We start from the raw sequence: 23783 nt of genomic DNA on the forward strand, positions 1-23783 counted from the left end.
ACAGACGGCACGGTTCGGTGCATTAACATGCGGCAGGTGGACTGAGAGCACGGACGTTCTATGCTGCATCATGATAAATCGTCCTGGGCCTCGAGTGCGTTCAATTATCGATCGTGGTTTAACAATACATCACTGGAACGCGTCCCCGGCGCAGGAGGGTTTAGCTGACGCAGCAGAGCGAGTCTTCAAATGTATAAACAATAAAATGTTCGCATTTAACGCATCAGGTCAATATCAGTCCGAATGGGAACGCTGTATAGCATTAACATGAGAATGTATATCACATATACTGGCTGCACTGTGCTGTATGCAAATGCAATTCAGTTTAATCAAAGCCACATATTTGGGAGTGATTACAGTTGAGCAACTGAGGTTTAGGTGCCCAACAGTGACAAATTGGCAATGGTGGGGCTTGAACTGGCAACCTTCCGATTACTAGTCCAGTACCTTAAGCGCAGAGCTACAGCTGCATCATAAATGTCTTACTTTTAAATGACATCTATGGCATTTAGCAAATCCAATTGGGAGTTAATTGAGAATAAAAGAAAATTTGGCAGTGGTGGGGCTTGAACCAGCAACCTTCTAATCATTAGCCTAGTACCTTAAACACTATGCTACCAAAAACCAACAGTCTTTCCATTATCTACATATTATAAAAAAGAAAACTTATTTAAAGTCTGGAGAATCAGTTTTTGGATCTGTTTGAATTGTATGTGCCAATCTATGCCTCCTGTAGGTGGCGCTCAAAATCATGACACAAGGCAAAACACCTACGCCAAGTGGCAGTTTAAAGAAGCCGATCCAAACCTGCCTGAGCACAGACGAGTTAAATCCAGGTTCCTACGATCCAAGGAAAATCCGTTCCTCGATTTCATGTCAATATAAACCTCTCGAACGTCACGTCAAACTGGCGATGCGACTCGCGCCCCTGTACGCAATCTGTGCGGCCTGGAAAAGCCAAGAGCGCCGCGTGAGAGCGGTTTTGGGAAGCTGAGAGTCTGAAAAAGGTCACATCTGCATATCAGCGGTAGCGAGAAGCTCCTGGCATCAATAACATCCAGCAGTTGCACACACTGGCACGGTTCCTTCATTCCTGCTGTGGCCTGTGCCAACCGACCCCGAAACGAATGCAAGAGCCGCTCGCTTGTCCGTTCATGCAGTTTGCTTAGTAAATTTAAACCCGGCGAGTACCAATCTGTATTTATTCAGTTACACGTCTGTCCACAGATTTCTGATCCGTGTGCTGAAGCAGGCCAAGTGCTCAAAATACACACAGACGAGCCAAAACATTAGGACCACCTGCCAAAGACATCTGAAGAGGCGCTGTGATATCTGGTACCAGGACGCTACCTCCTACAGAGCACCCTGGTGCCATCACTTCCTCAGGTAAACGATGCACAAGTGCCCTGCCGTCCACTTCATCTTGAAGAAAACTCGATTCTGATTAGTAGAGCTTCTTCCGATGTCCAGTTCCGACGCCTGTGTGCCCTCTGTAGGTGCTTTTGACAAAGAACAGGAGTTGCATGGGCACTCGGACTGGCACAGAGGGGTTTGATGCCCAGTGTTTAAATAATGGTTTGGTCTATACAAGACACCATCAATGAGTCTTGGCTGCCCAACAACCTGTCAGCGGTACACAGCTTGTTCCTTAATGGACCTCTGCCTTCTACTCTTTCAAGGATTGTTTAACTCAGTTGTCCATCCACAATAACCGGGTCAATGTTAAAGTCCCTCAGGTCTTTAATGCACATTCATCAGCCCTACACCTAACAGGTCCCTCACCCTCACATGCACCAGCTACCAACCAAGCATCACCAGGCACATATTTAAGGGTGTTGCTGATTTTTATTGGCTGACCAGTGTGTGTAGAGATGTGTTACCTCCAGGATGTATTTCTGCAGGGACTGAATGTCCTGAAGAGCCTCTTGGTCCTGATGGATGACCACCACCTCCCTGAGGGGATACTGAAAACATACCGCCATATCAAACCTCCTCCGTAACATCCAAAACCATAACAAAACTACAAAAGGTCAAAGGTTTCGGGACTGAAAATATGAAAGATACAGCAAAACGATGGTAAATGTGGTGGGTGGCGGGGTAACGAGCTTTAAAAGATCATGTACATTTGGTCCATAGCCTGTTAACGATCATCAGTGATTAGGGTTAGGATCCGCTAGCACACCGGTACTCTGCACTGCTACCGGGAGGCTGGGCGCCCACTAGCGGGCATAACTGGCAATGCCTGCAGCAGACAGAATCGTCCGACCCGTGGGGTCTTCAATGCTGTTCAAGGGCTCTGGTTAGTAGCCCGAGGTGCCTGTACAGGAAATGGAGGAGGCCGGAGATCAGGGCGTGGAACAGTGGTCGCCAGCTGAGGTTTACCTCTACACCACAGGAAAAAAGCCGCCTGTAGTGTTTTTTTAGGCCCAAACCTTAATTGAGCTCAAAGGAAGTCTTTAAACCTACGTGCATGTAAAGCTCGCTCTACTGTGTACAGTGTCCTGTGTTCAGCAGCTTCCAACTCACAGAATAAATCTGACTATATAATAAACAATCTGTTTAGCATGAGGTGACAGTTTAATGACCGTGCACTGTTTAATGACCAAACTGGCCCTAATTATATGGGCAAGGAAAATAAGTAATGACCCTCATACGCCCGTATGCACGTGTGTGTAAGTACATGCCGCACTATAAGCATTTAAAACAGGGACCCACCTTAACGGGCAGCGTTTTCCGGTCGCGGATCACTCGGCCCAGCTCGATGACCGACTGCATGTGGGACACGGCGTTCTCGATACGCTTGTCGATCAGCGACTCCCTGGAAGTCCAGAAAAGCTCGGTTGTGGTTTATAGATCTCAGAGACATTAAAGAAAGCTGCTTAATAAACCCCGCCCACGTTTGATTGACAGGCAGCAAGGTTAATGACAAACCAGTAGACATCCCCCCCCAACCACCACCACCAGTAGGAGAAACCGGCAGACCCTACTGGACCAGCCCTAATTCTAATAAACATACATACACTATTTGGACAACAGTATTTAGACATCGCTTCTAATTATAGAATCCGTGTGTTTCAGCCACAACAGTTGCAGCAGTTTAGGGAAGGTCCTCTCCTGTCCCAGCTTGAGCAAGCAAATACTGTCATCTTTTGACTAAATGGGCACAAATTCCTGCAGGCATACTTCCGGCCAAAAGTATGCAGACGACTAATCATAAGCTTCTTGGGACATAACGTTCCAAAACCATGTGTGACCACATTAGGCTTTCTACAAGCTCAGCGTAGACGTTTAAAGAGTTTGGCATGTTCTCCCACATCCTCACAGGCTTTTTTCTGGTGACTTCGGTTTTCTCATACCTCCCATAACACGTGCGGATGGAGTGAGTGAGCGAAGGCGGTGTGCGACGCCCTGCGGTGGATTGGTAGGGTGTTTTTGCCTTGCGTTCAGCGTATCTGTGTAGGCCCTGTGACCACCACGGCCCTGATCAGGATGAATCAGTTACTAAAGCTACATTTATGTGGTAGGTGAAGCTGATAAAACATAAACTCAGTAACTACTGATGCACTGTAATACGGAAAAACTAAAATGAATAAAATAACGCAGCAGTTGCCGCTCAGGTGGCGCAGCGGTGAAGTACGCTAGCGCACCAGAGTCGGGTTTCTAGATGCATCGTATCGAAACTCGGCTCTGCCTTTCCGACCGGGTTGGGCGGCAGTATGAACAACGTTTGGCTGTTGTTCAGGGTTAGGGGTAGAGTCGGAGCGTGGGTCCTCATAACTGGTACGACCGCGGCCCCTGCTGGTTGACTGACGGCGCATGCACAGGGCTGAGGAATAACGTTGACGGGGGTGTGACCCTCCGTGCGCAGTGTCTCTCTGTGTATGAACTCGGCTCGTGCGGGTGAAAAATGCAGGCTGTACTGACTGCGTGCCGGAGGGGGCGCAAGTCAGTTGAGTGGCGTCCTCAGTCAGCGGCAAAAAGGGTCGAATCAGTATAGAGTAGGTCAGGGTAATTGGACACGACTAGAATAGGGATAAAAATTGGGGGAAAAAATAGATAATAAAAAAAATAAATAATAAATAAATAAATTACGCAGCAGTTGGTTCGTTTTGCCTGATCTGATCTGACTTTTGGGATGACGTCGGCTCACCTTTTTAAAGCTTAAGAACCCCCACAGTCGTTTTACTCATAGCGCACACATCTGGCTCTAACGCGGGTCTCCTGACGAATCAGTGAGGGCAGGGAAGCGTCTCGGCCGCACAAGCAAACGACGCCCATTAAAAGCATTAAAGGAAATGCACTTAGGATGGGAGGAGGAACGAGATCTGAAAGCAGTCCAGAAAAATTCAAGGACGATTCGATCCTTCATCTGAACGAGTTTCATTCAGTTTCATTCCTGAGTGCATCATGTGGGGCGTCTGGAACCGAAAGCTGACGGTTCTATCTTATAGAACCTGATATGTTTACATTTGCAGCATTTTGCAGCTGTTTTATCCAAAGCGACACACACCTATGACTCGAGGGCTAAGGGCTTTGCTCCAACGGTGGCAACCGGCAACCTAATTACTAGTCTGGTACTTTAACTGGACTAGCTGAGCTACCACTGCCTTAAAGAAACAGTAACTCCAAAGAATTCAACTAAAGGAGCGTAAATGCTGCTAAAGCCAAAAGTTTACGTACATCTGTAGTTTTGGGACCTCCTTGATAAGCTTGGTTGGAAGCAAGGCCTTGTTAATCCTTGATTACTGCTGGTGACTTCTCGTTCCCATACAGAAAGTCTGGCCTGGTCACATATGACTGGAGAAGCGTTCAGGCTTTTGAGAACAAGCACATCAAAATACTGCTGAAAATCTCTCAGAAGATGATGAGCACCACTGAGCGGGTGTATGAGACGGCCAGAACAGAAAAGGAGCAACACGAAGATGAGGAAGACATCTTCACCAAGTGGATTGCATTATCAGGGGCTAGATTTGGGCCCATGTGCATCATAAACGTGATTACTTTCTTAAAAAAAAAAAAAAGGTGCATTAAATTATCTGGCCTGATGAGACAAAATTGAACTATTTGGGCAGAACACCAAGCACAGTGCCTGGCAAAAAACATCTGCGAAACATGATGGTGGCAGCACTGAAGAAAACCACCCCGACGATGAGCTGTAGCGTACATTTAAAACACCGCAGCGGCGCTGAGGTGAGGTCCAGCCAGAGCCCAGACCTAAAGCCCATTAAACGTCTGTAGAGAGAGCCCGAAGCCGGCGACGGTTCAGCTCTAACGTAGGGAACAACAGTGTGACGACTCCAACATCTGGATTATGCAGCGAGCGCAGATTCGTTCTCTCCCCGCCGTCGTGTACGTGAGCGTAATTTCCCGCCGGAGACATTACGACTCCATTAAAGCAGATCTAATGCAAATGCAGACTTTAATCTGGCCCGCCGTGTCTCCGAGCCTCAGTCACGCTGCTCTTATCTCGTTATGTTCCATCTGACGACTGTAAGAATCATCACGCAACACCACAACGTGGAACGCCGAGCCGTGCGCGCCGTTCGTCCCTCAGCTGCTTTCGCTCGGCCATGCCAGGAGTGTCCACGTACTTTTGCTCAAGACTGCCCTAAAATACATCCCTGAGTGAGGTTTGGGAAGGGGTGTTGGGGGTGTTTACCTGACTTGAGGCAGCATGAGGTAGTGGATACTGCTGGAATCCTTCTCCTCCACCGAGGCGGGGTCGATCAGGTGCCGCAGGTTCTGGTACATCAGCTCGGTGATGAACGGAGTGAAGGGAGCCTACAGAGGGAACACACGAGCACTAGAGTTGTGAAAATGCATTCTAAATTTGAACAGGTGTAGAATTACATAATAGAAATATGGGGTCTGTCACACAGACATGGGGAGAACATGCAAACTCCACACAGAAGGGACCCAGACTGCTCCACCTAGGAATCTTCTTGCTGTAAGGCGACAGTGCTACCCACCGTGCCATCATATATTATTTGGTCAGAATAAGCGCCTTAGTAGGCAGCATTTTGAGCCGTCTAGGAAATTTAGACATGCCTTCTATGTAGAGATCATTAGATTTTAAGACGGACCCATGAGTCTAAAGGACTGACGGAACACAAGCATTTTCAGGTGGAACGATTTGGTTTCGAGACCACCGGACCATTACACTCACCATCAGTCTGCACATGGAGAACAGCACACTGAACAGAGTCTCCAAAGCCGCCATGCAGTCCTCACTTCCGCTCTCGCCCTGCACAGACCGAGAAACGTCTCAAACATTCTGCAAATAAGCTTACTAGGTATCTACTTAAGCAATAGAACATGAGAGGGAGTGTGTTATCGCGAATAACATCACGGCTGTGATTTGGCCGTAGATCATCACAGTCGTGATGTTATTCGCGATAACACACGACCTCGAGTGTTCTATTGCTTTTATACAACAGTTTTTACAAAATAAAGAAAGAAAATAAATCAAAGAAGCCCTGAATTTTATATTAAATATGCATTAATATTGACAACACCTTCTGCCAAAAAGCAGTTCCACAACGAATATAAAGTTTAACACTACAAAGCAGACATCCCAAGTTGCAAAAACTCATTTCAGGGAGGTAAGAACAAGAAGAAGAAGAAGGCAAGAACCTCCGAAGGGAAAAAAAGAAATAAAAAAACCTCTCGCACACACCAAAGGATTATGGATGAAAACAGAACTACTAGGAGCTGCTAACTGGCTTAACTAACTGTTCGCGTTACAAACACATTAATGTTCCCTAAATAGTGCACTAGATTGTGTATCAGATCATGGATATATGTTCCCTACATAGTGCACTAGATAGTGAATTAGACAATTGGTTATGTTCCCTACACAGTGCACTAGATGATTGTATATCTATTGTATATTGTATATAGATGATTGCAACGCGTCAGCGGAGTAATACCATTGCGGTGTGAAAAGACCGTGCTGTTATCACGAATATCAGCACGTTTAGAACGCTTCTCAACCAATCAGATTGTAAGGTCGGAACTACCTGTTGTATAAAACCCCACTAAACTGGGTTTTATACAGCTGACTAGACTGAAAATCACACTTCTGCCCACCTTCAGACGCCTGCGGTTCGTCCTCACGTACCAGTTGGTCAGCATGTCCACGAACTTCACCAGTTTGGGAACGACCGTGTACAACCTGTAAGCTGTAAAAACCCCAGAGAAAGAAATAATATCATGTTTGTGAGGTATAAAATGAATGGTTCACACTCCAGTCCATCACACTGTGTCCAGTCCATCACACTCACACCTTAAGACCTTGACTTTTTTTTTAGGAACGCTTCTGAGTACCTGGAGGAACCCACACACAGTAACTGGAGATTTGGGATTTAGGATTGATCTTTTGTGCAAGTTCGCATCTAATTTGGAGGGAGGGAGGGTGGGACGCGGTTTCTCCTCACCGATACAGAAAGGTCTAGGTGCCAGACAAGCCCCCACTCCCAGGGAGAACATGCAAACTCCACACAGAAAGGACCCGGACCGCTCCACCTGGGAACCGAAACCCAGGACCTTCTTGCTGTGAGGCGACGGTGCTACAAATCGAGCCACCGTGCCGGCATATCGGTCAGAAGACGGCGTCTCAGTAGGCAGCAGGGCAGCTGTAGCCTAGTGGTTAGGGTACTGGACTAGTAATCAGAAGGTTGCCGGTTCAAGCCCCACCTCTACCAGGTTGCAACTGTTGGGCCCTTGAGCAAGGCCCTTAACACTCAATTGCTTAGATTGTATACCGTCACAGTGCTGTAAGTCACTTTGGATAAAAGCACAGTTTTGCCAAATCAGGTAACTCTGGATGCTCTTCCTGTTGCGAACCCTTTATTTCTATCCAGGCTTGGGACCTGCACTAAGAGTGCACCGACACTGATGCCTTCCGATCGCTAGGCTGTTTCGCCAACCCACCCCCGGACATCAGCCAATCGCCCATGCAGACCGGCCGATTGCACCACTATGATTTAAACCCTGGATCCTCAGATCTTGGCAGTTGTGTGCTGCTGTACTTTACCGATTCGCCCAGTCACACACTGAAATGCTTTTATTCTTAGTTCTTTCTTGAATACATTCAAACTCTTGGGGGGCAAAATGACCTGAACATCATCAACTTTTTGAAATGATTATATTAATGAAGCCGTGCACACTGGGAAAAAAAGAGCTTTTTGCAGACTGTTGAAAAATAAAAAGGTCATTCTGACCCAAACAGAAGAGACGAATCGTCTTGGCCCGGCACTTCAGGGTAAGAAAGAGAAAGGATTATAAATGGCTAAATGACCGGGCGTCATGAGAATGAATCCGCTGTGAGATTTTAAAGCTCGGATCTCCTCACCGTCCATCTCGGCCTTGAAGAACTGAATGAGCGACTGCGTGAAGGACTGGATCCATTTATCCATGATGTTGTCGCTCAGCTTGGCCGTGCTCTCGTTGTACAGGAACTGAATATCATCCTCCTGAACAAAACAAACGAAAGGCTGAAAACAAGGCTGGACAAATCCCTGCATGGTCCAGTGAATCTGTTTTTAATTTTTTTATGGACAGGGTCAGAATTTGCCAGAAAATATGAGGCTGCTTGTAGCGGAGGCATCATTCATGGTGGTTCGAATCATGCAGCCTACCTGGAAATTGCTGCTGACCATGTGAATACATTTATAGATCTGATTTCATGAACACACCGAGTTCGGTGAACTTCAATCGCCTCCCCGGTCATCAGATCTAGATTTAGCTGCACAACAAATCTGACGTGATCAACTGAGGTTCTGCACAATATTAGTAACCCGTTCCTAATTAAGTGGCCAGCGGGTTAACATCAAACAACCTGTATTTAAACAGTGCGACCTCTGTGTGATCTAAGCTAGACTTTGGAGTACATCTATGGGGATTTGTGCCCGTTCAGTCGAAAGATGGCAGCATTTATAGAGCTGGGCATTGATGTTGACAGTCCGGTTTATAGGGAAGTTGTAGCCTAGTAATCAAAAGGTCGCTGGTTCAAGCCACCAGCCAGGTTGCCACTGTTGGGCCCTTAAGCAAGGCCCTTAACCATCAATTGCTTAGACAGTATACGGTCAGAGTACAGTAAGTCTGCCAAATGCTGAAAATGTAAATGTTTATATAAGAGTTTGATTTGTGCACAGGGGCACAGTAATGCCTGAACAGGAAAGGGCCTTCCCTAAACTGTTGCTGCAAAGCCGGAAGCATATAATCTCCCTTATATGAATGATTTATTACACCTGTTAGCAATTGTTTCAGCTGAAACACATGAAGGGGTGTCCCAATACTTTTGTCCGAAAGATACTGTGATGGAGACAGTGTGTGTGTGTGTGTGTGTGTGTGTGTGTGTGTGTGTGTGTGTGTGTGTGTGTGTGTGTGTGTGTGAGAGAGAGAGAGAGAGAGAGAGAGAGAGAGAGAGAGAGAGAGAGATCGCTGCACCTTCTGGAGTCTCTGGACGTTCTGTACGAGGAAGCGGTAAGCGTTGTACCAGGGCAGGAAGACGTCCTTCAGCACGTCCCTCACCCCCTCCTCTTTGAAGCGCAGGTTCTCAGCTCGCACCACGGGAGAGTTGATCAGGTACAGCCTACACACACACACACACATTTTTAAATCACAAGTCTGTTTCACATCAGCCAAAAAATTCTCAATACCACACACTATCACACCTGAATCTGCTGGGTATGTGGGAACTTGTGCCCATTTATTCAAGACAGGATCTGTGAAGTCAGGACTCACTGAGACTGGTACTGAGGACACACTTCTGCTTTTTCCTGAACTGCTTGAAACAAATGGACAGCAGAGCAGCTCGAACCCGGGTCAACAAATCGCAGGGAACCGAACGAGAACAGCAGCAGCTCATCAAACTGCCCCTACACGACACCATCTCATCTCCACTGACCGGAAATATTCGGAGGAAAAAGGGGGTCATTCTGGTGAACTTATGAGGCTATTTTCACTGTGCAGTAATGAAAGCAGAGGACCGAGCACCCCCAGAGGCACAGGTCACCCACCGCCACGAGCAGGGTCCATCACCATGCCTTGGGCGTTCCTAAGACGCTGGTGGCAGACCGAGGACGGATGAGACAGTGAGAACAGATGGGAGCTGACGTGTTCCATTCGGCAGGAACAGGAAAAGTAATGCAAAAAAAGGTTCAGCGTACGTCCGGCGTTCTGAACTTGTTCGTATTTCTATAGAATTAAACATGGAGCGACGGCAGAAACGGCATTGTTTATATCTGTGGTGATTATCTGGGCAAACGACACCAGCAGAATTGACATCAAGGGCTTCGATAATTCTTGGTTTGACGCCCTACAACAAGGGGTGTCCAAACTGCGGCCCACGGACCATTTTTGTGGCCCGTTACCATTTTGTAAATGGCTTGCAAAGTTTTTTAATTGTAAAATAAAAACTGAAATAAAAACTGCTTGAACTGTTTGAACTCTGGGTGGCGCTCTCACATAAAACAGATCTAAAACTCTCCCCGTCTTCTTTCCCCCGACACAAAACTTTCACACATCTACACGTACATGGTTAAATAAGTATAATAATTAGGATTATAAACTTGTGAAGGAAATCACGACACTGTGGACGATAGATCATCAGTCACTTAAATAAAAAGGAAGTGGAATTGTTAGTAATCAGAGTAATTCGTTTTATTATAAAAGAGTCCGTGGCCCCGTGATTGTGTATTTTTTTACTCCATCTGGCCCCCAAAAAGAAAACTTAAGACACCCCTGATCTGCACCCACTGGGATCTTACCTGAGCGCATCAGCTCCGTAGTTCTGTACGATCAAGCCCGGGTCTGGGTAGTTCTTCTTCCTCTTACTCATCTTCTGCCCATCGCTACAGACAGAACACTCAGTAAATCAAAACCACACCCAACGCACGAGTATATCAGGCTCAAACACACACAGAGTCGAGAACCGACGAGAACCGACTCACCTGGCCAGAACCAGGCCGTTGACGATGACGTTCTTGAACGGCGGTTTACCAAACAGAGCAGTCGAGAGCACCAGCAACGTGTAGAACCTTAAAACCAAATCACATTTACAAAGTGGCACAGGACTGAGACGAGCTACGATACAAGCTACTGAGGGTTAGAGTCGTAGATCTTTAAGCGGATACGCTACTGAGCAGTAGAGGTCTGACCTGTGGACCGTCGCCATGTGTACATGGGATTTGTTTAACGGGGCGTCCAAGCATCATAATTATCTTTTAATCTTCTAATAATTACCATTTAAATAATTAAAGTTTAAATAAGTGGCACTATCATAAAAGCAATCACTAATATTCTTTATTAACAGCAAAATGTGATTTATTATTATTATTATTATTATAATACTATTATTAATGCAGTTGATGTTTATTACAATTAATGTTTTCGTTATTATAACCTAGTATTAATGTTTATTTATTTATTATTGTTGTTATAGCTATTATTTGATATTTTTGTTTTTAAATATAATTTTACTATTGTTATTGATTTATATTTATTATTTTCTTACTTTTTATTTAATTTATTATTAATATTACTATTATTTCTAAGTACTTTCTTTAATAGTATTGCTATTATCATTATTTATGTATTTAATAATAATTATTACTACTATTTGTATCGATATTAAGTTCTTACTATTATTATTAATTACTGTATTATAATTACTAGTAATAGTAGTAGTATTGTGTTTATTATTATTATTAACAATAGTAATATTGTAATTACTCTACGTACAATAATATTGTATTATTATCACTACTATTATTGTGTCTGTTTAGCACCTGGCCAGGCTGGTAGCATCACTGGGATTAGAACTCAAAAGCTCAAACTTGCCATGGAGGAGAGTAAATCCTAACTTTAAAAATATATAAAAATATTTGTTATCTAGTTAATTATACAACAAAATTAAACCTCTTTAAATCATAAACAGGGATTTTAAAGTGAAGCTTGTAACATCTACACTAGAGGTGGAACGTTCCTTCACATTCTGACCACCGCAGTGACCCCGCCGAGAGACCCGGTGATTCAGGGACGTCCCAGTTTTATTCACGATGCTTCATCACGCTCGATTTATGCTAATCACAAACTCTACAAACACGCCAACGCTGAATCAAATATGCATATCAGCGCGCGGCGTTTCGAATCAATGCCGCCGCGCCCCGTGTGATGCCCCGTGTAACAGAGCGGGCGCGGAACCGCTCACCATCCTCTGGTCTGGTCGATGCCCTCTGCGATGAAGTCTGCAGGAAAGGCGTCCTCAAACTCCCGCTTGTTCTCGAAGGGGTAATGCACCTGAGCGTAGGGCATGCTGCCGCTCTCGAACCAGCAGTCAAACACCTCAGAGATCCTCTTCAGGTGACCTTTCCCACGCCGCGACGGGATGGTCAAGCCGTCGATGCTGTGAAACACACACACGGAAAATATGAGAGGAATCAATCACATTCAAGCTACACCAGCTTCTACTGTCTGGTCAAGGTGGAGGAATATAAAGAATGTAGCGTGTTCTATAGGCTACTGGTCTCTACACAAACGCGCCACTTAGGTTCTAGACTGCAGCCCTTCCCAGTCAGCAAGAGTATTAAGCAACCAGCAGAGGTCGCCAGAGAGCACAGGGTAATTAAAATATTACAAAGAGTCATCCTGGTCAGGGTTGCGGTGGGTCTGACCCATGGGGTGAAGGGCAGGAAACACCCCAGACAGGTCGCCAGTAAATCACAGGGCACATACACACGGGGTAATTTCTAGTAGCTTTAATTCTCCTGACTGAAAGTCTTTGGACTGTGGGAGGAAACTGGAGCTCCTGGAGGAAACCCATGCACGTACAGGGAGAACATGCAAACTCTACGCAGTAAGGACCCTGGCCGTTCTTGCTGCACCACCGGAGCTTTTCACGAATGCGTCCGGGTCACTATTTTAGATTCTTTATGTATCTTTATGTGTTATTTAGACTTTTATTCATCATTTAAGTACGACAGCAGCTGGACTTACGTTTCCCGGTGCAGATCAGTGACCTTCACTCCGGTCAGCTCCTCCAGTTCGGCTATGGAGCCCACACACACCACCTGAAGGAGGGAACACACGGTGCTTCGTTTATCATCACACACCACGACAGACAGCGAATAAAACAACGTACGGCACAAAGAACCTCAAACATTTATGAGATGAAAATTTAAACCTGCAGTTTTTTAATTACGAGGAACATGAGAGAAAGTAAGAATGACTTTAATACGACGGTGGTGCCGAGTGCCAGCTGTAAAGCATGGTGGAGGAGAAATTCCACAAAAATTTTTGAATTTTCCCCCTTCAAATCGTTTAGGCCTGTCAGTTCCAGTGAACTTTTAATGCTCCACCATACAAAGACGATCATGAGCTTCATCAAACTCTGAACCCAACCCAACACAGTATGAACTGGAATGCCGACTCACTAACAAACCCGTGCATAATCGGAGACTGAAGCAGCACAGACACGTTCCAAAATCAAGCAGAAGGTTTTATCTGAAGTAGGAGTTGATGTGATCGGGTTTTAGTCCAGCTTAATCTAAACCGAATCCAAATCCAGGTCATCGTAGGACTCGGAAAGTGCGTTAGACCTTTTCTGCAGCGTTAAGGTTGGACTCTCGTCCCGGTTCAGGTAAGTTAACCCAGTTAACGCCGCAGCGAGCGCTCTGGGAGTCGGGAGCCACTCCAGAGACGCGAGTGTGGAAACAAACTCATTATGCTATTTTCAGGAAGCAGGTCATCGTCCTTATTTTCTGGAGGCCACGTCTCCACCCGTACAGACGCAGAGAAACGACGGCTGCGTTCAGCCGAGCAGCTCAAATCAAATCTCAGTTGAAACGTGGACACCTAGGGTCTGTCCAAAAACCTAGCTCTCTCTCTCTCTCTACATCATCCTACACTCCCGAGAAGAGGGCGTGTCTAAATACTTAGATCTCTTAAAATGCTCCTACTGAGGCGCCTTAATTCTGAGTGATGATCCGACTGAATGACGAGGGAGCGTCCGACGCCTCCTCAGCGCTGAAGGCAATCCCAGCATTCAGTGCGGCACGACTTCTCTCACAAAAAACTACAAACATGGTGGCGAATAACTGTGGAGCAACCAACAGAGTTCTTTTTAAATGTAAATAAACTCTCATTGATGTTTAATCTGTATAAAGGTGTGATTATACGAGCGTCGTTTATGTGTAATTGGGGCGTCAGGGACGGTTCAAGCGTTTTCGGTACACTGAGGGAGACGTTAGCTGGCGAGGCTAACTGTGTTAGCTTAGTAAGCTATAACTGCGGTGATGTTAAGTAGAGCGTCTAAATAATCTGCCTCATGAGCTCCATGTCTTATTAGAATCCTCTCTACCGAGGAGCTGATCAGGTAGGAAGTAGAGAGCATAGCGTGTTCCTCCTAATGTCCATCACTGACCTCCTCGAAGTCGTCGCTGACCCACAGAGGAATGGGAGTCCCCCAGTATCGGTTACGAGACACGGCCCAGTCCCGGGCGTCTCTCAGCCAGTTGCCGAAACGCTTCTCCCTCACAAATTCAGGAACCCTGGGAAAAAAACGACAAAGTGGACAGACAGAGGATTAAAGCTTCAAGTCTGAATTTGAACCCATTTCCGAGAGAACATGTTAAAGAACATGTAACATGGGATTTTGCATAATAATTAATTACAAATAAAGGCAAAAAACACAGAAATCAGAGTCAGATCAACAGATATACAGTGGAACACTCGTCCAATACACGTCAGTGCAAACACCAATTGACTGCTGGTCGGGGCCAGTGATAGCTCAGTGGTTAAGGTACTGGACTAGTAAACAGAAGATTGTCGGTTCAAGCCCCACCACCACCAAGTTGCCACTGTTGGGTCCCTGAGCAAGGCCCTTAACCCTCAATTGCTCATTGTGTAAGTCGCTTTGGATAAAAGCGTCCATGAAAATGTAAATGTAAATGTCGGGTAACATGTTGGCTCATGTGGCTGCGTCTGGCCCCCCCCCTGACTTTGGACATAGTCAGAGAGCTTTGGGGTTCAAGGTCATATAGATTTGCTGTGATTGGGGATTGCTAATAGGTTGCTGTCGTTCTGCCTCTCTCGTGTGGTCGCTCAGGATTGTTGATAGCAGGTTATGCTATAATAATCGAAACCTGCTAGTTTGAGTAAATCATTATTAAAAAAGTAAAACTTATGCTCTTGGTCATGTTTGGCGTACGTTTATAAACACGTTTACATATTTTATCAACACGGTTTATCAAACACAGCATGGTTACGCCAACTATTCCTTCCGAAAGCTCACCAACTCCTCTACTAGTATGAATCAGGGCACTTAATTCCACTAGGAAACCATGACGATATGGACCGTGGTGGTTTCTTGAACACACGGCGCTGCAGAGTTACTAACGTCCTTGCGTTTATCAGAGGAGACGCTGCGCCGCTGACCCCGCAGATCTCCCACCTCGGTACGGACCTCAGCCGCGGGGCTTCGGCTCTTCTCGCTTCTTTAGCTCTATTTAGGTTCGCGATACATCAGTTTAATGATTTTCCCCTCTGTCGCTCTGCCCTCCTATGCTAAATGTAGAACGGTAGCGTGCTGGCGGCTGCGAGACAGACGGGGGCTATTTAACATCCGCGCGCTTCTATAAAAAGACAGAGAGAGAGAAAAAAAGAGACTTCTCTTCATCAGAAGAACCCGTATGATCTGCAAGGTCTTTTCAGGTCGCTGGCAGGACAGAGAAAGACAAACCAAGACCTTACGTACACTCACTGACCACTGATTAAATCAGCTCCCAAATATTTACCACCACAACTTGTGCCACCACAACAGTTCTGAGCCATGGAGGAACCATCACGGACTCCACAAGACCTCCGAAGGTGACCTGTGGTGTCAAGATTTTAATAGCAGATCCTTTTAAAAGGTCGGGGGACCCAAAGACCCAAAGTGTGGGGCGCTAAGAAGGGAATCTCAGCTCTGCTATCAGGCCTACATGCCTGGTTTCCTAATTACTACTGCAATAGCGGCCTCTGCTGGCAAGCCGAGGGCCTACACAGAGATCATGAATAATGGAGAGTAGTGCCTGACTATCATTTACATTTTTGGCATTGAGCGGACGATTTTATCCAAAGCGACTTACAGGGCTGTTACAGTATACTGTCTAAGCAATTGAGGGTTAAGGGCCTTGCTGAAGGGCCCAACAGTGACAACCTGGCAGTGCTGGGGCTTGAACCAGCAACCACTTAATTACTAGTCCAGAACCTTAACCGTTAGGCTACAACTGCCCTGTGTGAACCCGCCCTCTGAGGGTGAAAAAAACGTGATACACGTGTCAAAGAGGGTGTGTGTTAGGTACACCCTCCTCAGCCATGGCAGGGATCTGCAGCAGTATAGGAGAGATGCAACCTGGGGAATTGGATATGACTGGAAAATGCAAAAATAGAATTAAACAGAACGTGGAATAAATGTGCCGATGCTGCAGATGCTAGTGAAGGATCTTGGGCTGGACGAGCTCTTCCACTCCCACACGCGACCCAGATGGAGCAGAGCGTTCCTCGCGGAGCTCCGTGTGCCGCTGCACCGCTGCTCACTGCAGAAACGTTCATTACACCGCCGGCTACGCCACCACGCCCGAAAAACAGGTCCTGCTACATGCACTCACATAAAGAACAGACACGCAGCCGTGGCGTGAATAATATACCTCATGGATTTAATCCAAAAAGTATTGGGACACCCCCTTTAATTTTAAGATTAGAAAGGCCCTTTCCTGTTCCTGCAGATTCCACTCACTATTTTACCAACATTATTTGGCATCCCAAATTAATTTCTGGAAGTTATAAATTGGGGCCAGTGATAGCTCAGTGGTTAAGGTACTGGACTAGTAAACAGAAGGTTGCCGGTTCAAGCCCCACTACCACCAAGTTGCCACTGTTGGGTCCCTGAGCAAGACCCTTAACCCTCAATTGCTCATCGTGTTCCGCTCATTGTGTAAGTCGCTTTGGATAAAAGCGTCTGCTAAATGCTGAAAATGTAAATGTAAAATGTAAATAAATTGTATTTACAAAGCCAGCAAAACCAGCGTGCAAAAGCGTGTCAACTGGTAGCCATAGCCAGCTAACATCTTCCACAGGCGTAAAGCACACTCATGAGATCAAATCTCAGCTTTGCTCAGGCCTCTGCTGGCTGATCGACGGCGCCCGTACAACGAGACGGCGGATAATGGGGATCGACGTGTGATTCTTCATGTGCGTTACGGATCTCCGTATGAACCCGCCTGGTGTCATAGGGGGCGTGCGTGTGCAGCAGTAGAGATGAAATACAATCAGGGAATTGGATATGACCATGTTGGGAGGAACACTGAGGGGAAATGCATTTAGAGAGCGTAATGAAGGGAGGATAGAACGAGCTGGTCCTCACGGACGATGCTTCTTTTTAATCTCCAAACCAACACGTTCCGGTCGTTCGACTACGATCGGTAGATAGAGGAACACGGCGTACGTTTCATTTTGGGCTGAACCGCGCCTTTAAAGCATCGGAACACGTTGTGCAGTTACAGGGTGTTAAATCTGAACTAGGAGCTCTGCGTTGCACCGCGGCCTGATCGCTGCGACGCTCGCTGAAAAGTTCTCCCGCTTCATCTTTCTGCTCCTGCGGGTGATTAATCTGACGACGGCAGCCACGTTACTAATTATTAGCTTAAAGCAACATCCGGCCAGCCCTTCAATATACACCGATTAGGCATAACATTATGACCACCTTCCTAATATTGTGTTGGTCCCCCTTATGCAGCCCCATTCGCAACAAACTGTGCTGCTCTGTGTATTCTGACACCTTTCTATCAGAACCAGCATGAACTTCTTCAGCAGTCTGAGCTACAGTAGCTCATCTGTTGGATCGGACCACACGTGCGTCAATGAGCCTTGGCCGCCCGTGACCCTGTCGCCGGTTTACCACTGTTCCTTCCTTGGACCACTTTTGATAGATGCTGACCACTGCAGACCGGGACACACCCCACAAGAGCTGCAGTTTTGGAGATGCCCTGACCCGGTCGTCTAGCCATCACAATTTTTACCTCAGATCCTCACGCTCCTCATTTTTCCTGCTTCTAACATCAACTTTGAGGATGAAATGTTCACTTGCTGTCTAATATACCCCCCCCCACTAACAGGTGACGTGATGAAGAGATAATCAGTGTTATTCACTTCACCTGTCAGTGCTCAGAATGTTATACCTGCTCGGTGTATATCTACCCAGTACCAGTTTAATATTTTTACAGTTCCGGTGATTTTACCAGTAGCATTTGCCGTTGTTTTCCAGAAGTTTCTCCACCATGTGTTCCACCCTCACGAACCAGCTCGGCACGGCTTTGTAGATCAGCGGAGTGTCCGACCTGTCCGTAAAAAAATAAATAAATAAATAAATAAAACATGTACATCAAGTCCCAGAGCATGCTCCTTACACAACATGTTATGAGAAGCTTGTTAAGACACCGCTGGATTAGTAATCAGAAGGTCGGCGGTTCACAGGCCACTAGTGGGCCCCTGCGCGTGGCCCTTAACCCTCAAAAAGTCCTAAAATAGATTTTGTCGGACTGGATTTGCTCGAGTGACATCACAATTATCTAATTTTTAAGGCCGCTCGGGTGGCGCAGTGGTAAAACATGCTAGCACTCCAGACCTGACGTTACACTGATCAGCCAAAATATCAGGACACCCCCCCCCCACACACACACACACACACACACACCTCATATACAGTGTTTATTCTAACCTATTCAACCTACAGCAGTTCCATTCAGCATTTTGTAGATGTTTTTATCCAAAGCGACTTACAATTATGACTGAATACAGTTTGAGTAATTGACTGTTGCTCAGGAGCCCAACAGTGGTGGCGGTGAGGCTTGAACCGGCAACCTTATGATTACGAGTCCAGCATTTTACCCACTAAGCTACCACTGCCCTTCCCATTCTGCCTAGTGCAGCAGTTTTATCTGCTCAGCCTACAGCAGTTTAGACTTGCCCGCACGATCCGCCTCGCTTTTGTCGGTCAGACAACTTAAAAAAAGGGCAAATCGACCAAAAAAAACAGCCTGTTTTATTTCCCAGAGTAAAAAATATTGACAAACAGCCACGTAAACAAATTTAGAAAACATGCATCCAAATCAAAACGACAGTTTCACATTCGACACCCCCCACCTCCCAGTTTTATAGACTAAATTTGTCGATTTGGTCACAGGGTGGAAGCACCGTAATGAGAAAAGCTCTCCTGCTCTCAGAAGCACTTCTGTAAGTGATTAATCTGCACTCACCTCCAGCAGAAAGGGTAACTGTGCTTGAAAGTGCTGGTGTTGACCAGCCGCCCGTTCTCTTTCAGCCACTTAATGATGTTTTTGTCGGCGTCCTGAGAAAGGAGGAAAAATACAAACACACACGACGCTCACAGCAGCAGCACTAGAAACGGTGAATAATCGCCCGGGTTTGTTATGGTTAGCGGCCGAGATGTGAAACCGACATCTGGGATTGCAGCGCCGTCGACCTGGCCGGGCGTCCACACAAACACGACTGGCCTGGGATCTTAGCGTGGCTCTTCACATGTGATACGGCCCCGAGTGGGAACCCAGCGCAGGGAGGCGATGAGAAGCGGAACAGCATTCACCGTTCATCTGGGCACCCCGACCCCCTTCGTCCACTAGGCACGGCAAATTGTGTCCTTTAGACGCCTGGCTAAGCCGATAGCATGGGTTCAAACTCAACTCGGTGGTGGGCTGGCGCATTAGATCGCCACACACACTCATAGTGCACATGATGCTATTTGGGACGCAGCCAAGTGATATGTTATGTGCATTTCATTTGTAAATCAGTCAAATCAGTAGGAACAATATTAAAGTGATTAGCTCCAGGTACTTTAGTACGCTGTGCATATTGATGAAATAAAGTATTAAAGGCTGAAGAGGCTGAGTGAAAGGAAAGACTTGGGTTCCGTACCTTGACGTACTGGCCGGCGAAGTGCGTGACCTCGGGGGTGAAGCAGCCGGACGAGTCGACGGGGCAGATGGGCGCCGAGTCTCTCTGTATGATCTCGTACTCCATACACACCCGGTAATCGTCCTGAGCGGGAGAGAAAAGCGCCACGTCAACCCGAAATCCACACAAATACATTCGGAGTCAAGATAGCTTTGGTGCACAGGACGAGCGACGTGAACTGAATCCCAAACGGCTAGAATACTACTGCTGAAGGTTCTGCTTGGGTTCCAATCCCGCCAGTCGGGCGTCGGCCTAGCCACCTATCAGCGTGCTCTCAGTGCTGGTTCCTAGCGGAGGAGAGCCGCAGACTAGCACCTGCCCCCTCAGACGTGTGTGCACTCGGAGGCCACTTCAAAACACCCACCGGCGGTGGATTCTAACCATGTGGAAAATCACACTGTACCTAAGGTGAGCTTCCGCTACTTGGTGTAAATGCCTTGACTCACCAGTAGGAGTCGCTACTTTAAAGAAGTAATAAGAAGAAACCCACCAAGACTCAATCTCGAAGTGATCTGACCTCCTTGTTTGGCTTAGACTGCCGAACAATCCGAGCAAACACAAACCCAGACTGAAATGATATATTACAGTTAGAATGTTGGGCACTAACACGAGTCTGATGGCACTAGGACGCCACTTCTGTACGCAGGACCAGGATGAAATCTCTTTCAGAAACCAAACTCCAACACACTGCACTTTTTTTACAGCCGTACTTATATAGTGGTCCAATCGGATTCCTTCCACACGCTAGTGCGCGAACGTACGATGAGCTGTAAAGTCGCTCCGCCGCTGCATACTGAATATTTACATGTTTTTTTTAATATCACCCACTCTCCGAAACGGACGTAGCCGCTCGCGCTCCCCACAGCACGTCACAGAGATCTAAAGTGGCTAATTGCGCCCCAGAGATGCGCACTTACGGCTCCGAAGTAGGGCGCCTGGTGAACCACTCCGGTACCCTCCTCCTCTCTGACGTAGTTATCCAGCACGACCGAAAACGCTCCGTCCTCCTTACACTGAGCAAACACAAACAGACAAACAGCACGTGTGCGAATAAATAATGACGAGAAAACAACCACCCAAAACAATGAGGCTAGAAACAGATCTAATGCAAAGTCGAACTCAGGACATGAAGTATATAAACGACATATATATATACAGTATATATATACATGCACATATGTGGTGTCGAACTTGCTCCGGCTTTTTAAGATTTATATTAAGCTGCTTTGCCAAGACAGGCCGGAGATAAACACACTCAAACACCAAGTCTCGATCATTTAGGAAAAAACCTACAGCTGCTACAGCGCCCCATGTGGCAGCACTTAGAATGCAGCACTATATTTAACACATTTTATATTCAAGTACTCAGTAGAATGTACAGGTTAGTATGTGTATTAATATTAGTTTCACCAGAATTATTAACAGCATGAAATATCTACATCAGACAGCAAAATAAAATCTAGTCAAATAAAAATGACCAGTTTAATAAAGCGCTCACCTTGATGAAATATTGGAACAGAGGTTTGTACTGTTTACCCTTCAGAGTTTTACCAGGAAACCTAAGAGGAAAATAATAAGATTTTTTTAAGGTATATATATATATATACGTTTTACTCATGCACTCTGCACAGGCGCTAATCAGCGATCTGCTAATCCGGTTCCTTACACAGTGCTTGAAGACCCCACCCACATAGTCCGGTCCTCCCGCCCTAGCAGAAACGTGCCTGCCGCAGGCACTGCCAATTATACCCACTAGGTGGCGCCCGGTCGACCGGTGGCAACGCCGAGTTCCGAACCGAGGAGTTCAGGATCTCGGTGCTGGTGTGCTAGCAGAATATGGGGCTATGTCTGAGGAAGAATGGGGTGGCTGAGGCGTTCTTGCTCCCTGTGATTCTGGTGAAACCGAACCACCGTGACCCCGCGTGTCCGTCTACGGCACTCACTTTTCCAGGATGGTGTACTCAGCCTCAGATTTGAACAGCGCCCCCAGTCTGGCCTCCATCATGATGTACACTTTGGCCGTGGCGTTGTCTAAGAAAAACAAAACAAAGAAACGTAAAATAAAATTAAGCAAGAGCATGAAATGTATTAAATAATGTTGTGGTTTTAATAAATACTAAATGAAACTGCTGGTGTAAGCCGTCAAAATCCAAATCACAGACCACACTATTCCAAATTTCTTTCTTTTAGAAACAGTGGCTCTCGCTGTGGTTCGGTTCAGTCCATGGATGAGCTCTGTGGTGTGGACACATCAGGGCAACCTTAATGGCATTGCGTGAATATTGCATGGTGTACATTGTCCCTGTAGAAACTTTAAGATGACTCCTTGACTGACGCCAAGTGAGATTTACATTCTACCGGGATGGAAGCGAGTCTGACCAGGTTCTATTAGCTAAACTGAGTAAACTGGCAAGCTGAGCAACCAAGATGGAAATTACTTTTTTTACAATGGTATGGGTGATACAATGATATGGGTGTTGGATAACTTTGTTCCTCTAAATAAATGACATTACATTGGATAACAGTTCCTAAATTTAAAAAATACCTTTAATTCCCTACCCTTAAATTCAGCCAGTCATCTCGTTTGATCTGTGACTGGTCTAGACTGGTCAGCTTTTGGACTGGAGTGCACTGGAGCGCAAAAGCTGACCCGTCTGGACCACTCTCAGCTAAATATCATTATAAGACCACATTATTCATCTCTGATCCAAATTTCCTACATTTGGAGATGATAGTGGTTCGGTGGAGTCCTAAAGTTCCTGTAGAAGATTTAAACAGCCTCCCTGTCTGATTATTAGATGATAGGTTTATATTTACAGGGCTGTAATGAAGTCTGTTTGCGTTCTGGCTGTCTTAGTAATTAAACTGGGTAAACTGGTTGACCAAGAAATGCAGAAAGGGGGCAAATACTTTTGCACAACACTGTCTAACCTACACACAATAAAGATCCGCGAGTATTACTGGGTTCTCTGGTCGAGACGCTCAGATAAAGGTATAATTTTGGGAAGGACGGGTGGTGGTCTCTACCTGCACCCCCCCCCCCCCTCTTTAGCGCTGTGTGAGGAGAAGCTCCGGCTCACACGTGAGATCATGGACACTGATGCCTGGAGGACCAGAGCAGGAGGATGGATCCTCTAATCCTCCCTCTCCTCCCGCATTAGTATTCAGAACATCACTCCGATGCAGCAGCGCTCGCCCGGCTCCCCCTCCAGCTGAGATCACAGCGCCCCCTGCCGTCACAGCCACGTGACTCCAGCCGGGCTGCTAAAGTAGGTCAAGCGTTTACCGCGGGAGCGCCGCCACCGCCAAAGAAGCAGAACGGGGGATTATTTTTACACGCCGAGGAGGACCGGGTCTGCGCCTTTTTGGAAGTGACCCGATTGGAGGATCGTCTCGAGCCACATCGCGTTCACTCGAAACGTAAAAGGACGACGACTCGTCCGCTTTCAGATCATTTTACAAATCCACCGAATCGATGCCGTTCCCGTCTCCAGGACATTATATGTATAGATGTGGATAAAAATTTACTTTAAAATGCATTTTCAATTGAGCAAAGTGTCCTGCACATTCATCTAACTGCAATTTAGGATATATCATTTAAAACGTTCATAAAAACTCCCTATAACTCTAACAGGACACAGTGTTCGGTGACTCCAGATCCCGTCTGTGTTCTTAATCTTTATTTTCTATAAGAAATGTAGAATAATGTGATTAAAATCCACTCAGTCCTGTTACCCTCACATATTCATCCTTCTGATAATATTCTCATC

General features: G+C 46.3%; 1 protein-coding gene across 1 annotated transcript in view; it reads right to left on the reverse strand.

The window, feature by feature from the left end:
• Window positions 1–23783, reverse strand: part of iars1 (isoleucyl-tRNA synthetase 1) — a 48245-nt gene that overhangs the window by 10117 nt on the left and 14345 nt on the right. The window contains exons 8-25 of the mRNA XM_062986202.1: window positions 21957–22044; window positions 21512–21572; window positions 20931–21026; window positions 19975–20097; window positions 19299–19390; window positions 18282–18380; window positions 14426–14552; window positions 13000–13073; window positions 12215–12409; window positions 10956–11042; window positions 10773–10856; window positions 9451–9595; window positions 8354–8474; window positions 7090–7181; window positions 6167–6244; window positions 5660–5781; window positions 2716–2818; window positions 1881–1964 (exon numbers count right to left, since the gene is read on the reverse strand). Of these exons, the coding sequence (XP_062842272.1) occupies window positions 1881–1964; window positions 2716–2818; window positions 5660–5781; window positions 6167–6244; window positions 7090–7181; window positions 8354–8474; window positions 9451–9595; window positions 10773–10856; window positions 10956–11042; window positions 12215–12409; window positions 13000–13073; window positions 14426–14552; window positions 18282–18380; window positions 19299–19390; window positions 19975–20097; window positions 20931–21026; window positions 21512–21572; window positions 21957–22044 (1871 nt within the window). The remainder of the gene's footprint in view (window positions 1–1880; window positions 1965–2715; window positions 2819–5659; window positions 5782–6166; window positions 6245–7089; window positions 7182–8353; window positions 8475–9450; window positions 9596–10772; window positions 10857–10955; window positions 11043–12214; window positions 12410–12999; window positions 13074–14425; window positions 14553–18281; window positions 18381–19298; window positions 19391–19974; window positions 20098–20930; window positions 21027–21511; window positions 21573–21956; window positions 22045–23783) is intronic.

This window comes from Trichomycterus rosablanca, chromosome 24, assembly GCF_030014385.1.
Source record: "Trichomycterus rosablanca isolate fTriRos1 chromosome 24, fTriRos1.hap1, whole genome shotgun sequence".
Classification (NCBI taxonomy): domain Eukaryota; kingdom Metazoa; phylum Chordata; class Actinopteri; order Siluriformes; family Trichomycteridae; genus Trichomycterus; species Trichomycterus rosablanca.